Consider the following 16976-nt stretch of genomic DNA (forward strand, 5'->3'; position numbering starts at 1 on the left):
ATTTATTCTTTTGGATGATCCAAATCCACATTTGGTGTTAGTTGGGTTGGACAGGAGTAAGATTGCCTACATATATGTGGATATCAGGATGTGCATTTGTTGGATGTCAGGTGAGCAACTGATTAGCCAAACACAAGTCGAGTGAGGTTCCATCGTATAACCGAGTAGCAATGCTGCTATAACTGAGTAGCAATACTGCAATTGTCAATACGAAGAGTAACTAAATCACCTTTAGTTTTTGTATTGTAGCATTTTTGGTGTTTTTTGTAATTTGAATAGGAATGGAGAGTTTTTCCCCTCTTAATGATTTTCTTGGGTCTAATGCTATATTAAGAGAATTGCATAGAGCCATAGACTTGTTTCAAGGGACTGAGGTTGAACTTACTAGTTAAAATAGTTTTTGGTTTATATAGAACCGCAAAGGGCATTGATGTACATGTATATCCTTGGTAGTTGGTACCATACGCGAGGCTTTAGTAACTAAGTTAGCTAGCTATGCCAATGGCATTTAGTCTCTCTACCCAAAATATAATTGAATGATTGGCGCTTATCATGTCAATCATGTGAGATTCCCTTGCCTACAGATTAAAATGTAGCTTCCTAGAAGAGAGTAGCTACTCTTAATTATCTTACCAAATTTTTTGGCTGGGTTTTCTGATTTCCACAGTCCGATTGGCCCTAGAGCTTTTTGTGAAGTGCTGTCCAGAAGGTGGTTTGCAAGTGATTGAATGCCAACTTTATTTTAGGATTCATAAGCATGGTCTATAACTAATTGCTTCCTCGTTCTTGGGATGCTCCGAGAAATGCAGTTTGCTTATTTCTCTTTCCAGTTTCTACAAACAACCACAGTTTCCAACTTCATTGGGCACAAGGAGATAAACTCATCTATTTTTGCTTGGGCGTATTGATTTTGTATTTGCCTACTGTCCTTTGTTTTCCTATCTGTCGAGTATTCCTAGTATACACATAGCTACGTAGCTATCTTCTTGAAAATCTAAAAACAAGCTCTTTTAAGTTTTAATTTTTTGCCTATTGAGCATTCTTCTAGTATAGATAGTTAAACTACCAGTTTTTTCATTGAGTTTTTTGGAAAATGCTTTTGCCTTCCCTTGTCATTAGTGTTGTCTCATCAGCTGATCACTCCACATAATATATTGGTGAGAAGGAATTTCATTTTGCATCAGCTAGTTGCTATCTGCTTCTTTTTCTGATTTATCTAGTACCTACTACTGAGATTATGGAGCAATGTGAAGTCTGCCTAAGTAGGCAGCCAACTAACTATATCTCTCTCAGTTGGATTTTGGTGTGGGACCCCTTCTTCAAAACTGCAGCATTGTCCTTGAATAGGTCAGGCAATATTTTACTCTTCAGCTCGGGCTTGGGCTTGGGAGTTGGGACTGCCGTTGGCTCAAATTTTGGTGGCAAGGTGAGATTTACTAAATTTTAGTTTATAAAAAGGAAGATGATTGACTGTTTCATGAAGAAATGGTAGGTTTGGACATTTTTTTTAGTAATTAGACAGAGGACATTGTCATAGAATGTTATTTAGCAGCGACTTCAAGCGTTTATCAAAGCAACCCAACTACCCAAGTTAAGAAATAAAGAATTGGTCTTGGCTGATGTATTGACCACATTTTAGAATAAACAGAAAGCATAGTACTCTCCTTGAGATATAAAATTGATTAGTAGAATTTGACTTCTTCCTGTTCCAAATTGTCCTCATCTTAAGTAGAAGGGCCTAGACTTACGTGGTTTAATATTAAAGGTGGTCTGGGAATTCTTTGTATAAATGTAAATAAATTCCACACATTACAAATTCCCTGCAAGATGGAGGAGCCAATTGCTGATCCTGAATTTGGACCAACATCAGCTGAAAAAGTTGCAGGAAATGAGGATCTAGCAACAGAGATTTTCATTCATTTACCTGCAACTTCTCTTGCTCCATGTCTACGGGTATCAAAGTGGTGGCTCTCATTCATATCAAATCAATCGTTTGTTTCAAGGCACAACCTTCTCTATCCCCCCTCCTTGTCTGGCCTGTTCTTGATTCCTAGACAAACTGCTCAACATCCTGAAGTTCGTTTTCTCTCTCTCAATAAGAGTAAATTTTTTACTCTTCCATTTGCTGCTTTTCTTAATGCCAAAGGTTTTCAAATCCTACATTCTTGCAATGGACTATTGCTCTGTCAACTGGGGCTGTCACATTATGTGTGCAATCCCTCAACATGTCAATTAAGAGTCCTTCCCAGCTGTTCATATGCAGAAAAAGATTACACTCTTCACTTGGCTTTTGATCCTCTCATTTCGCCAAATTACAAGGTTGTTTGCGTGAAAAAGGTAGGTAGTCAGCCGTCACATTACCGAATTGCAATCTATTCCTCCAAAACTCGTCTATGGAGTCTCTCTCAAGAGCCTGTTTGTGCACCTAATGAGTTAGACTTTAAGGACGGTGTCTTTTGCAATGGCGCAATTCATTGGCTAACAAGCAAATCTAGTGGAGCATATATTGACCTGAAGACAGAGATACTTAGAGAAATGCCATTGCCTCCCAGGCGAGAAGAGGAGTCAGAATATAAATTCAAGTATTTTGGAAAGTCCCAAAAATACTTGTTTTATGTTATCTCACGCCCTCTTTTTAACCACTATGAGTTGTATCAGATGAAGGAAGATTATTCTGGATGGGAATTGAAGTTTCGGGTTAATCTCAATGTGTTAATTGCTAAATTTCCAGTTATGGCTAGGAACTTTGGGCGTCATCCCTATTTGTTCTCTGAGTTGGAATGTGACGTGTTGTGCATTTATCACGCTAGGGCGAATGAAGGCATGGAAATTGTTTTGTCAGTGCCAGGTGAAGTCATATTTTTCAATCTTGAGAAGAAAAATGTTTCAGTAGTCCAAGATAAAGTATTCCGTCCCTCTGATGTAACCATATGGTACAAAACCTATTTAGTCTATGAATATTTTGAGACATTATCAGTTGTTTGATGCAGACTATGTCGATAAACTTCTGCATGCCTCTTTTGTGAAATCAGGTTTTAAGACTTCTGTCATGCAAAAATATTGTAAGTAGAGGATGCCATTAGCTAGCTTAGTCTGTGGAAAAACCTCATGAGGGTCTAGATAGATGCTTCCTTGGTGTCCTTGGGAAGCTCTGAAAATTTGTGCTGTATCCTGTTTGAATTTCTGCGATTACAGTTGCTATCTTCATTGATAAAAAAGTCATATTTCGTATGTATCTTTTTTGTAGGAATAATGGTTGTCTTATGGTTTTCTGCTTGTTGAATATTTCATAGATATGCAGCTTTGCATCATTATTCTTAAGTAGGAAGTATACCTGTAAGATTATACTATTGCAGCCTTTGCAGGAGTATTTTCTTTTCTGTTACACAATCTCTAGGTTCATTGTGGGTCCTTTAAAGACATCATGACCTTCACAGACCCTGTCGCTGCATATATGTATTCTTGTACATAACATCCAGTTATATTTCGTAAAAAATTCTTTTTGAAAATGCTATTACCTTGCCTTGGCCTTACTGTTGCCCTGTAACCTAAAAACTACACATGGTGTGGCAAATAAGGTGTAATATGAAATATTCCTTGATGGGCCGCCCATTAAGTACTTCCGAGTTGGAGGTTTGTGTAGGATCCTTGTTACAAACCATAGTGTTGCACCTGGAAAAGGTAAGACAGTGTACTATTGCTATTTTGTTAGTCTTGATCCTTATTGATGTTGACAAACCCCCAAAAGCGGAAACAAACCTCTAGCTTATTGCTGTTTTCTTAGTCTTGACTCTTCCCTGCATCAAGTTAGGGTTTGGGATTGTATGGCGCTCACACTTTTAGTGGTAAGTAGAGTTAATCTTATACTGTTGGCTACAAATTTCTGTTACAAAGATCAGATATACTAATTGAGTTTTTGAAAGCAAAACTATGATTGATTTAATGTTGATATTCTATTTTGGGAGCAAACTTCCATATGATAAAATCTGTTCAGCCTGTAGAATTTTCAATTTTATGACTTTCTCTTTCGTTTGACATGATCTTGTTTGCCATTATCTTTGCTAATTTTGAATTTCTTGATAGATTTATGAAAAAGAAAGATCTTTTGACATTTCATGAACAAGTGGAAGGTTTAAAGTAATTGTTAATAAAGATAGCAAAGCAACCTAAATTTCAAGCTCTTTCAGTTTTTCTAAACTTTTTATAATTTCTTTGGTTCTCTCCACACCTCCTCAGTAGAATAAAGATAAAGAAATTGACATTGGCTGATATATTGACTAAGTAAATTTTTTTTTTTTTTTTTTTTTTTTTTTTTTTTTATATATATATATATTTTTAAAATAAAAGCTTACTACTATCCTTGACATATGAAAATGATTTTGGCTTGTAGAATTTGGCTTCTTCATCTTATTGTTCCAAAGTGTCCTCATCTTAAGTAGAAAAACAATAGTTTATTGAATCTGATGGAGGTGCTTTGGGATTTGTCTGTATGAAAGTTGATAAAATTCATAGGTTCCAAATATTTTGAATGATGGAGGAGCCAATTTCTGACCCTCAGTCTGAACCAACATCAGCTGAAGAGGTTGCAGAAAATGAGGACTTAGCGACTGAGATTTTTAGTCATCTGTCTGCAACTTCTCTTGCTCCATGTCTACGGGTATCAAAGTTGTGGCTCTCAATCATCTCAAATCGAAAATTTATCTCGAGGCACAACCTTCTTTATCCTCCCTCTTTGTCTGGGCTGTATTTGGTCCCTAGACAAACTGCTCAACATCCTAAAATTCATTTTCTTTCATTCAAGAAGAATACATTTGAGGTAACGCCATTTGTTGCCTTTCTTAATTCCAAAGGTTTCCGAATCCTACAGTCTTGCAATGGACTATTGCTTTGTCGATTTGGGCTGTCACATTATGTGTGCAATCCCTCATTATTTAGATTAAGAGTCCTTCCTCACTGTCCATACATGGAAAAAGAATACACACTTGACTTGGCTTTTGATCCCTTCACTTCACCTGATTACAAGGTGGTTTGTGCGCAAAAGCTAAATAATCGGCAGTTTTTTCACCAAATTGCAATCTATTCATCTGAAACTCACCTATGGAGTCTCTTTCAAGAGCCTGTTGTTGCACCTAACAAGTTAGACTTTAATGACGGTGTCTTTTGCAATGGTGCAATTCATTGGCTGAAGAGCAAATCTAGTGGAGCATATCTTGACTTGAAGACAGGTATACTAAAAGAAATGCCACAGACTCCAAGGCATGAGGATTCAGAATACAAATTTAAATACTTTGGGAAATCCCAAGGGTGCCTAATTTATGCTGTTTCGCGTGCTATACTAAATGAATACGAGTTCTACCAGATGAAGGAGGACTATTCTGGATGGGACTTGAAGATTCAGGTTAACCCCACTGTGATGATTGCTAAAATTCCAGCTATGCTTAGGAACTTTTTGCAGCATCCTATGTTCACACAGCTTCAATGTGACGTTCTGTACGTTAATCTTGCAGGAAGGGATGAAGGTGTGGAAATAGTGTTTTCAGTTCCTGGTGATGTCGTAATTAGGAATCTTAAGATTAAAATTTACCAATTCATTCCAGATGAAATTTTTGGGGCTAGTGATGTAACCATATGGTACAAAATGTATTCAGTCTACGAACATTTTGAGACTTTATCTGTTATTTGATGCAGAGTATGTCAGTAAATCTGTGTTTCTCCTTTGTGAAGTCAATTTTCCAGATATCTCTATATGATTTTATTTGCTATGTACTTATTTTGTATAAATTGTTTCTGGAATAGACCAATCTTAAGCTGAATTTATATTCATGATACTGCTTCTTGTAAATATTTGGCTTCTTTTATCGGTGTTGATGAAGTTATTTATAGTCATTGTTGGTCTTCTCTGGATATATCTCTATATGCTGGCAGTTGAATCTTGATGCAGTGTTCAACATTATCAAAGAACAGGTATGAACCAACAGTTGCTACCAATCGGATTACAGACAGCTGACTTCTCTAACACCAAAGAACATGTACGAGCATTCCTATCTTTGGTGCCTCCTTTCCCCATTCATTTTTCTGTGCACCGTTTCTTCCCATTCTTTGCTATCAAAGAATTTTTGTTGTATATACTTCATTTGTTATAAAACATCTCCCTTTTCCTCATATATATCATCCATCTTTCTTCCCTGATTTCGTACAACTATATATCACTTCTGAATTTAGAGTTCTAACCCTGCATTTGGCTATCATACCAATTTTTCTATTGTAATTTTGATTATTAATTGATGCTCTTCACTACCCAACTAGATTAATGGATCATTAGATTCTTTTTTGTTACGACAGTAGAGAATGAAGAACAGAAATTATATGAACAGAAAAATACTGTTAAGGTTGGATAAATGGAGAGAAAAATATTGTAAGATTGTATAAATGGCATGCCTAAAACTGTCTACAACTTGCAGTTCAGGTATGTGAGCAATTGTGAAGGTGCTGAGCATCTACTGATTCCTCCATGTCCCATGACAATCTTGCTGCTTGAGTCGCAAGCTGAAGTATTAAGAATCCTTTCTGCTGAAGCATGTGCTCTCTCCTGTGGAATATTGGAAAGGTAAAAATTGGTAAAATCATGCTGTTGTATGATGTCTGAAACTTTAATTCCGAATTTTACTGTATATTTTAAGCTGTGAAGTGATTCATCATTTGTTACACATTTCACTACTGGATCTAGCTGATCGACAAGAGACAATATAAAGAGAGGTATGCACCCTTATTTAACATCTTGATTATGTTTCTGATCTGGATATTATTTGCTGTTTTCTAAAACAAATGAACAAACTTAAGCTTGACCTTCCAAGCAGGACAGCTGCTTATTGCAGCAATCACTCGTCGAAACTCTTACATGTTATTGCAGTACATTTTTTGTTGTTTTATCTTGGCAGATGGACCGTTTAAATCTCTTTCAGTATTTTTTTTTTCTTTATAAACAGTTGACCTGGTATGTTTGGAAGAGTTGCTCTTTCCTTGATGATATGTTTGTTGCCTAATTGTATGCTCTTTGGTTGCCTGGTCTTCCTGCTGATGTACTTTTGATATTATTTATTCTTTTATAAAAATTGGAAGCAGATATGAAACAGACATGCTGAAAGAATAGAGGACTCCACGTAGTATATCTTCGACAAAATCGAATTTCTTACTAGGATATGATAGTGTATAGAGTTGGGACTCTTTTTGTGATAATATATCAGCTGAATTTATAGGGGCAATGGAAATAGGGATGTGTAGCAACCCCAACTTTGATCCATTGACCTTGAGCGGTGATGATGAGTACTTTTCTGCTGAGAGCAGCCTTGATATCGACTTACCAGCTGAGTTCATTGATGGGGATGATGAGTTAGCTGCCGGGTTCTACTTCTCTTTGCCTGATCTATGGCTTCCAGAATTCGATTATGAGCTAACTGAGCCCTTGTGTCCTCCCATGTCTGACCATGATTTTCTTCGGTACTACTCTATTTTCCCTCTTTCTGTATCAGGCCTTGTGTTGATTCCAAAACATTCACCACAAAGATCTCAGTTTGAGTATGTCTCCCTCACACAAAGTCAGACCAAGGTTCCAGATATTTCATTCCTCAACAGCCTAAATCTTCAGATATTACAATCTTGCATTGGTTTGCTCCTTTGTTTTTCTCAGTCATCCCAAAAATATTATATCTGCAATCTAGCAACTCAACACCCAGAGGTACTTCCTAATTTTGTTTCTGCGACCAACCATTTTGCTCTTAATCTAGCTTTTGACCCTTATACTTCACCTTATTATAAGATCATTTGTGTGCAAAAGCTAGAACTGCAAAAGCCACTTCATCAGATATCTATTTACTCCCGTGAAACTCAAACTTGGGCCGTCTCAGGTAAGCCTTTTTTTGCACCCGGTGACATAGATTTCAGTGACGGGGTGTTTTGCAATGGTGCAATTCATTGGATGAGACGTACAACAATAGGTCTGTACTTCAATGTAGAGGAAGAGATTCTGACAAAAATGCCTAAGCCTCCACTGAAGGAAGGGTATCCTTTGGCTAGCTGTGAGTACTTTGGGGAGTCTCGAGGTCATCTTCACTATGTAGTTGCATCACCAGAGTTGTCTTTTCTGGAGCTCTTTGAGATGAAGGAAGATTACAGTGGGTGGTTTCTGAGGAGTTTGATTGATTTAAAGGCTTTAGCGAAGGATTTTCCAATTATGGCTCGTAGGTCTAGCAACCCTCATCCTTTCTTACCACGCTATGAGTGTGATGTGTTGTCTGTTGTACAGAGCCATGATGAGGAAGATTTAGAAGTTGCCCTCTCAATTCCTGGTGAAATCATTACTTACAATCACGAGAAGAGATCTGCAAAAAAGCTGTGTGACTTAAAGGTAAGGCCGTATGAACGAGCAGTGTGGTATAGAGTTTATTCTTCCTATCAAGTACTCTGAAGAATTGCTGTCGAACTTCCCTTTGTACCTTAACCTCAACCATGCTTCACAGTCATATCATACGAGTACACATTTCAGTCACAGGTGTTGGTTTCTAGCGCGTCTGACATGCTCAGACGTGCATCTGCAGTGTAGAAAAGAAGGGTGAATTGAAGCACAGACAGAATCAAGAAAAATATGTTTGTTTTTATCACACATATTTCATTGATATGTCTTGATTTACTTTGGATGTGCGATTGTCCCATTAGTTTTGCCTTGTTTATGTTCATCTTGAATAATTTTCATGTATACAATGAAGTTTTACTTTTGTTTTATGTAATTTTATTGGTTGTCTTCAGAAATATCCCCTGTATTCTCAACTAGGCATAGAAACAGCTTAGTACATTTATCTCTGTCTACATTAGGAGTGAACTATATTATAAGTTTATAACTCTATGGATAATTGATACAGGAGCGAAGTCATGGTTAGATTTCGTTCTTTGGTGAATACCAGCAATCGTTGCGCTTTTACAGTACCTGATAAACTACTGCTTGGTTGGTATTGTTGTTTTAGAGTTTATGGATATCCAAGCAAAGTTGAGGAATGAGGAGTATACTTGTCTAGTGTATTCTTGAGCCACATTAATCTTAGCTTGGTTAGAGCAATAAAGCTTGGTCTGAGTGTGAGCTAGAATAAAGACTTGAACGAGTAAGGTAGGCTTTAGAAGCTCCCAAGCTGGCTCAAATATAAAAATGAATTTTAATACGTCGTCTTTATAACTCAATAAGACATTTAATTTTTTTTGAGTTGCACAATGAGACGGAAGAAGTATAATTTGATCTTAATTTCGAACTTTCATTCGATTTTTTTTTATATATCTTTAAGCGCTAGTATTTTAGTATTCCCTGTAATTATATTTGATGAAATGAGATATACGAGTATAATGAGAGTATGAGACTACACGTCATCGTGACAAATAATCATGATCAAAGTTTCTTTCTTTTCAAATGCAAAATTTCGAATGGGACAAAAGGACATCATTTGGCTAGCTCCATATTTTAAGGAAAACTTGTATCATGGTATGTATGCACGTTCAGACTTTAGACTTCCTCTTACAAAATCGTGTTTTTTGTCATTAGCACCACTAAACTACTTCGATACCATTACTGCAATAAACAAAATTGCTCTTTGAGCTGATTTTTCCATCTAAATAGTTTAATCTCATTAATTAATTGGTCTAATCCTTAAAAAATTGTCATGAGATAAGGACAATTAATTAGTTAATGAGATTGGCCTACTAATTATAGTTTATCCTTTTGGATGTATCCACCATGACGCAACCGTGAAGATTTGCTTGCACATTTAAACATTTTTTAAAAGTTGGGGTACAAATTTACAATTATTAATATGTCAACACAACCCTTTAAGGGGTGCAATAACTTCACAATGCACTAATAGTAAATCAAGGAGGCTACCTCATAATTTGGATTGAGAATAATTTGAATACTGTAAATTCGATTTGGATCTATAATGAATTGAGCTAAATTATGATTCTTATGATCATATTTGGGTAATGAATCAGCTAGTTTAGTTAGAGTCATGTTTAGACCTATAAAAGGATCTACTGTATTACTTTTAAAAAATCAATCAATATTAACCCGACCTGGTTTGGTCCGAGTCTAGTTTAAATTATAAATTGTAAATATGAAAGAGACAAAATTTCTATTAGTCAAAGATTAGGTACACAAAATTTAAATTCAAGCAAATTCGATCAAGTTTTCTATACTTGTATGATTATTATTAATACACATTAGTGTGTAACTCCAGACTTTGCAGCAGCATCTTTTGTAGGATTCGGAATAAAACATAATAAAAATAATTGTACCCTAATAATTAAGTTTGACCTTATCCCCACGGCTCAATCACTTAACTAAGCAAGCAAAGCATATTCCTTAAATTTTGCTTAGATTTTGCACATTCAACCAACTTTACCACTTAGTTTCCCACACTTTGCACAATAATTAATGAGATAATCATCCCCAATTATTATACACATTAAGAATATTATAATAATTTGTTTTATCTATATAAACATAGTTTAGGCTAATACAATATCAGGGGATGTCATTTACCCTGCAGAATTTATTGCCAAATGCCTGAAATATATCCCAACTTCTAAATCATTTTGTTATATCAGGTACATAAATATCCCCTTCTATCTGTTATTTTCTATCCTTTGATTATTTGTTCAAAATCGAAAACAGAATATGTTTAGTGTGTACTATCTATCAACTTTAGTTCCTATCTTGTTCAGATTCTACTACATAGCAGTGGGTTGTTACTATGTCGCGGTAAGCTCTAGTTATAATTATGCAATTGTAATCCATGGCAATTGATGAGCACGCGATCTGGTCTTTTGCTAAAGTATGATCATAATTTAGACTTGATCATAAATTATCTAGTTATATGTATGTACATTATAAAGGCTTTGAATTCTTCTTTAGGAGATTATACATTTGTATTCTAAAACTGTACTTGCCTGAAATATGGCTAGCTGTATGTAGGGGAGAAAGGGAAATTGTAGGGTGATCAAGTATTCTCCTCATATCAATTGAGACGTGGTCTCAAGTCTCAACTCATCTCTTTGGAGTTTGGATCATCCTAACATGTATTATAATGTCTAATATATACTATTATATATATACTATTTACTTCAGAAATGTTGCATGAGATGTGATTTTTGCTTTGTTTTCGCATTGAATTGAAAGAAAAGGTGAAGAATAGACATTGAACAGTCTCCACATAAAGGACATAATTCATCACAGATTCCAAATTTGTTGAGTTTTTGCTTGATATTATTAAGTTATTAACTGTGTTTGTGCAAACCAACCAGAATATGCATGATCAAAGTAGGGACGCAAGTGTTAAGCTATGCTTGCATGTTTTGCATCTAACTATGTTTTTTAATTTGGGATTTGTAATTTTATACTTCGTATAAAGTGTTGGGTTAGTAGAGTTTTTTTTTTTTTATTATTATTATTTTTTTTAACAGGAGTAGAACATAGCATAAGATTTTAGACAAAACCCCACCTTCCAACTTTTTAAGGCTCCAAGGGATGCAAGGACAACACAACACAAGTAATTGTGTTGACAGAGACCGGATAACATTTCAATGCACGTAATATATGCTTTGTAAAAAGTTTATTATCGAACCTTTAGAAAAATGAAAATTTAGATTAGTATCATGTCATAAATTTTTGGATATAGAGAAATGACAAATAATTAAGATTGCTCTTTTGAATCAATCAACACAATCTCAATGCATTACTCTAAGAGGGCGTTTGGTTGGGGGTAATAAACAAAGGGAATGAGAATGAAACCTCATTCCCTTTGTTATTGTTTGTTTGTCACATTTTCCCATTCCCTTTACCCCTTTTTATTTTTAGGTTCACCCATTTTCCCTCTACACTCATTCCCCACCCCCTCCCCTTTTGCATTCCCATTCCCCCCATCACCACCACCAACCTCACACCAACCACAACCTTGCTGCCCTACCCCACCGTCCAGCCACCTCTGCCTCTCTCAGTCACCGCTGCTCGCCGTCGTCGCCGCCGCCCCTCCTCATCAGCCGCCGCCCCTCCTCATCAGCCGCCGCCCAAGGACCGATCTCCCTCGACCACCTTGCTCCCTCCTCATCTGTCGCCGGAGATCGTCACTCCTCCCCCCATCGTCGCCGGAGATCACCGGTCCTTCTCCACCCCTCCCTTGCCTTGACGCGAAAACCCTCCCTCTCCCCTCACGCGAAAACCCTCCCTCTCCCCTCAAAAACGAGGGTGGGGGTAACGACGGCCGACGATTTTGAGGGGAGAGGGAGGATTATTTAGGGTTTTTGCGTGATGGGAGATTGGGAGGGGTGGTTTTCGAGCACGGGAGTGGCGGCGAAGAAGGGCGGCGACGGCTAAGATGTAGGTACCTATAACTGTTGAAATTGGAGGTGTTGCGGTTGTGTCGTGGTGGTGCTATGGTGGTGTGATTCTTGGGTGTTTTTTTTAAAAACAAATAACATGTTAAAAAGAATGAGTTTCATTCCATTCTCTTTGATTACCTTTCTTCATTCCATTCCGATTCCCTTGGGTGAACCAAACGACCCCTAAGTGCGTACCTTAAAGCGGGCATCGTTTCGTAGACTTGGAATGAGAGGAATTAAAGTTGAGATAATGAACTTAAGGCCAATCACCTGTTATCTAAAAAAAATGGAATATAAAAGAAACATTTATTTTTCTCTTCCATTTCACAACTGTAATCGTATTTGTTGAGTATTCCAATTATATTCAAGTTCGCATTATTGTTCTTAAATAAGAAAAATACCTGTATGTAATCTTGTACAATTACACCATTAAAAGAGTAATTTCTAATATGTTACATACAATCCAGGTTCATGGTAAGTCTTTCAAAAACATCTTGATCAGATGAACAAAGATTATTATGGATAGGATTTCAAGTTTTGGGTCAACTCCACTGTCTTAATTGCTATTGCATCTCAATTTTCCTAATTAGCTATTTCGTCTCCCTCTTCCGCTTATTGTTCGAAAGAAGATCTTTATGTTATCAGAGACAGTGAGTAGCATGACCAGTTTGCATACGCCTAACCCCCAGCCGACAAATGGAGTAAGCTCGTATTCCAATACTTTAAGATAATTAATTCAATATATTTTTTTTTATAACCAATAAATAAGTTAGACCATCAAAACAAATAATTGATGTGTCATTGAAATCGAGATTGAATATCATATTAGAAATTGTAATATTTAAAATTGTTGAATTATTAAAATCTTATTTGTTGTATTTATTTTGACACTTTATTTGCGGATTTAAAATTTGTGTTTACATATATTGATTTAATGTATCGAAAAGAATGTTCACATTTTTGATATTATTTACATAACTTATGTAATCTTTAAGTATTATTGTTGAAATAAAATGAAATAAATTATATTTAAATTATTTATGCATTAACAAATTACGTGATATTATTTAAAAAATAAAAAAATTTTGTTGCTACATAAATATTATATTGTATATAGTTAACTCATATATATAATAATTCACACAACATTGAATTATTTACAAATAGTTAACCTAATAGTGAACTGAAAGAACCACCAACATTTGTAAATGAAGTATTATGGTAAGAGATTTGCTCAATATGCATGCTTTTAATTCATGAAATTTATGGCCAAGTATTTGTACATTATCAAACGTGTTTTGAGACAAAACTATGTAGTAATTTTGCAACAACAAATCAGATCATGAGGATGAAAAATATTAATTTCCAAATTGTAAATTAAACATATGATTGTTTTTTTTTATTTGTCATGTTGTCTAAACCAACAATTTGAGGTTTAATTCTTAAGAATTTGAACTTATATTGAAAATTTTGAGTTTAAATAAAATAAATAAATAAATAAAATAATTTGACCTTATTTATAGAAACCCTAACAATATTGTAAAACTATGACATTAAAAAAAAAAAAAAAAAAAAAGCCTTACACAGTTCTAAGTTTGCTTGGATTATTTGAGGTAAATACAAGCTAAGTACAATGCTCAAATGAAGGGGTGATTATTTATATACTTCCTTGTTAAGTGTTGAAGTGCATGGAAACTTTAATGTCCTAGAAATTTCTAATTTTTTTAGTAAGAAAGTTCTAGTGTTATAAACACTAGCCTCCTACAAGCTTCCACGTACACATTATTTTTTTTATATTGTTAATAGGACTTTTTAATCCAGTATTTATGGATTAAATTTAAGCTTATTAAGAAACGTAACACTAAATGAGCTAACACTTTTGGTTTCCACGTAGAAAATTAATATACAACCCTTATATGTGTGGATAAACTAATAGAAGTAGGGCTGTACATCGGTCCAAAACCGGACCAGACCTGACCCGGACCTGAATCCTTGATTTTTAAGGACCGGAGACCGGACCTGAATCAACAGGTCCGGTTTCAGTCCTGACCCGAAAAATCAGGTCCGGTCCAGGTTTGGACCTGAATAGACCTGATTATTGATTTTTTTTTTCCTTTTTTAAAAATAATATAAAATTGCTGACCTATTTAGACATGTTTGGACCTGTTTAGACCTGTTTGGGCCTACTTAGACCTGTTTAGACCTGTTATGGACCTATTAATGGACATGTTTAGACTTATTAAATAAAAAAAAGGTAGTTTTACCGGTTTCAGATCCGGACCTGAAAATTCCGGGTTTTACCCGGACCGGAACTGAAACCCGGAATCCTTGAATTTCAAGGACCGGGACCGGACCTAAATCTACAGGTTCGGTCCCAATAGGTCCGGTTCAGGTCGGTTTTCAGGTCCGGGCCAGTTTTTGTACACCCCTAAATAGAAGTGATAAACTTATATTTCGTAAATAAAATTAATAAAAATTACAATGATCTTGAGGGGTATGTTACGATAAAGGCATGAATGAGTACAACCTAAAATCCATACCCGTCTCACAACCTATAGGCCTATAGCGGGTACTAATAATATATAGTCTCCATCTACACGACATCACGACCACACCCATCATTCACCAAACCTTCACCGTTCTCGTCTAAACGGGGCGGATCTCCATTAAAATTTAAATTCCCACCGCTAGGCCCGTCGCTGACCCAGGGCAGCCGGGACACCCGCCTAGGGCCCACGGATAGAGAGGGCCTCATTTCCAGCTTTAAGTCTAAGAGTATAGTTTATTTAGTTTAGAGATGCTTTTGTCAACATCATTATCTCTGTAGCTTGGTGGTAAAAAATGGTTTGTGAGTACTTGTTGTACTCCTAAGTCAGCAGTTTGACTACCCATAGAGCTCCAATTCTCTCTTTTTTTCCTTTTTGTTTTTTAAATAAATTTACTATATGTGTAGTATATATATAAACCACTATAGCCTAAATTCTTCTTATTAATCTTATTATGATAAAACTATGTGTTGTTATGTTCCTAAAAAAAATAAATTTATTTATGGATTTAGATTAAGTATTTTTTTCCAAAATTGATAAAATGATTAAACAAGCAACGAGTGAGCTACTGAGCTATACTCTATCTTTCCTTCAAAAAAAAAAAGCTCTATCTTTCCTTCAAAAAAAAAAAGCTCCGAGTGAGCTAACATGCTATATTTTTCTTGGTTAAGCTTTTTTTTTTTTTAACACTTTCCATCCTGTCATGCATCATATTTCTTTTGTTAGTGAAGAATGATTAATTTTATTCGTCAGAGAGAATCAATCGTAATGTTTTTTTTTTTTTTTTCAAATCATATAGTTGTAGTAGTATATAGAAGTATTTTTTTTTTTTTTTTTTACATTGAGTTTAATTTATTATAAGTGTTTTTTTTTAAGAATGATAATCTGTTCATATTAAAGTACATATATAGAAAAAAAATACCTCTTCTATATTAACCAAAAAAATTCTAAATATAATAGGGCCCCGGTTTATTCTTTTGCCCATGGGCCCCCGAAATCTCAGAAACGGCCCTGTCCACCGCACTATGTCATTAGACCTATCATCACACGATATGACACCCGTTGAAAAGTCCCAACTATATGGACAAAAATTTGGTGATAAAGGCTTATTTCATGATCTAAAGGAAAAATTAATGTAAACCATTGACTTCCACCAAAAAGTCCTAATTATAGATTAACTGAGGTGGTCTTCCCTTCTCCACTGAACTCATTCAACCATTATTTTAGAATTGAAGTAGACAAAGGAAGACTTTGCAATAAGTTATACTCTTAAAGTAGTCTTTTTATTCTGATGACTTAATCCTATCATAAACACAACAGCAAGTTATCTACCTAAATAATATACTACTATGCAATTTGTTTATTTATAAACGAATTCTATTGGAGATGAAAACAACATGAATAAGCTCATTCAACCAATTTGATAAAATTGAGATGGTGAATTAGTCACATTGTTGACATAGTCTTTTACCTTGATATGATAAAGCAGGATTCAGTTAATTGAAAATTGCTGGGGCGTGCAGCCTTTCTAATTCGAGCCTTGATTTCGAGTTTTGAAATGCCTCAAATAACTAATATCAATTCAACTACACTATCAAACACCACAAACTCAGCTGAAACTATTGCAAACAATGAAGATTTGGTAGGTGAATTTTCACTCTACTTGAATGTGAAACCACTTATCAGCTTTAGAAAGGTATCACCTCTATGGCGCTTATTGTTCTCCAGTTCATATTTTGTATCAAGGTACAATCGTCGTCATCCACCCTCGCTTTCTGGCCTCCTATTAGTCCCAAAATACCGAACTAAGAAAGATGATCAAATCGAGTACATCTGCCTTGGTGATCAAAATGAATCAATTACCCCGGTTTTTCCCTTTGAAGACATGACTAATGTCACACTACTACAATCTTGTAATGGATTGTTGCTTTATTGCAAAGGGGAAAAATATTATGTTTTCAATCCTTCAACCAAAGAAAAGAAACTCCTTCCTATAATTGTAAGGAAAAGACTTCCAGG

The 16976-nt window shown here is 35.4% G+C and overlaps 3 protein-coding genes across 3 annotated transcripts; all 3 read left to right on the forward strand.

Annotated features, from left to right (window-relative positions):
- Nucleotides 1-1827: 1827 nt before the first annotated feature.
- LOC145606145 (F-box protein At5g07610-like) lies at nt 1828-2985 on the forward strand. Its single transcript, XM_081662202.1, has one exon. The coding sequence runs from the start codon at nt 1828-1830 to the stop codon at nt 2983-2985; it is 1158 nt and encodes a 385-aa protein (XP_081518328.1).
- Nucleotides 2986-4341: 1356 nt separating this feature from the next.
- LOC145579720 (F-box protein At5g07610-like) lies at nt 4342-5722 on the forward strand. The gene is made up of 2 exons (XM_081636955.1): nt 4342-5398; nt 5508-5722. Exons 1-2 carry the CDS (start codon nt 4529-4531, stop codon nt 5529-5531), a joined length of 894 nt encoding a protein of 297 aa, XP_081493081.1. The 5' UTR covers nt 4342-4528; the 3' UTR covers nt 5532-5722.
- Nucleotides 5723-6931: 1209 nt separating this feature from the next.
- On the forward strand, nt 6932-8979 carry LOC145579727 (F-box protein At5g07610-like). The gene has a single exon (XM_081636964.1). It carries the CDS (start codon nt 7262-7264, stop codon nt 8462-8464), a length of 1203 nt encoding a protein of 400 aa, XP_081493090.1. The 5' UTR covers nt 6932-7261; the 3' UTR covers nt 8465-8979.
- Nucleotides 8980-16976: the final 7997 nt, after the last annotated feature.

The sequence above is a fragment of the Chenopodium album genome, chromosome 2 (assembly GCF_948465745.1).
Source record: "Chenopodium album chromosome 2, dcCheAlbu1.1, whole genome shotgun sequence".
In the NCBI taxonomy this organism is placed as follows: domain Eukaryota; kingdom Viridiplantae; phylum Streptophyta; class Magnoliopsida; order Caryophyllales; family Amaranthaceae; genus Chenopodium; species Chenopodium album.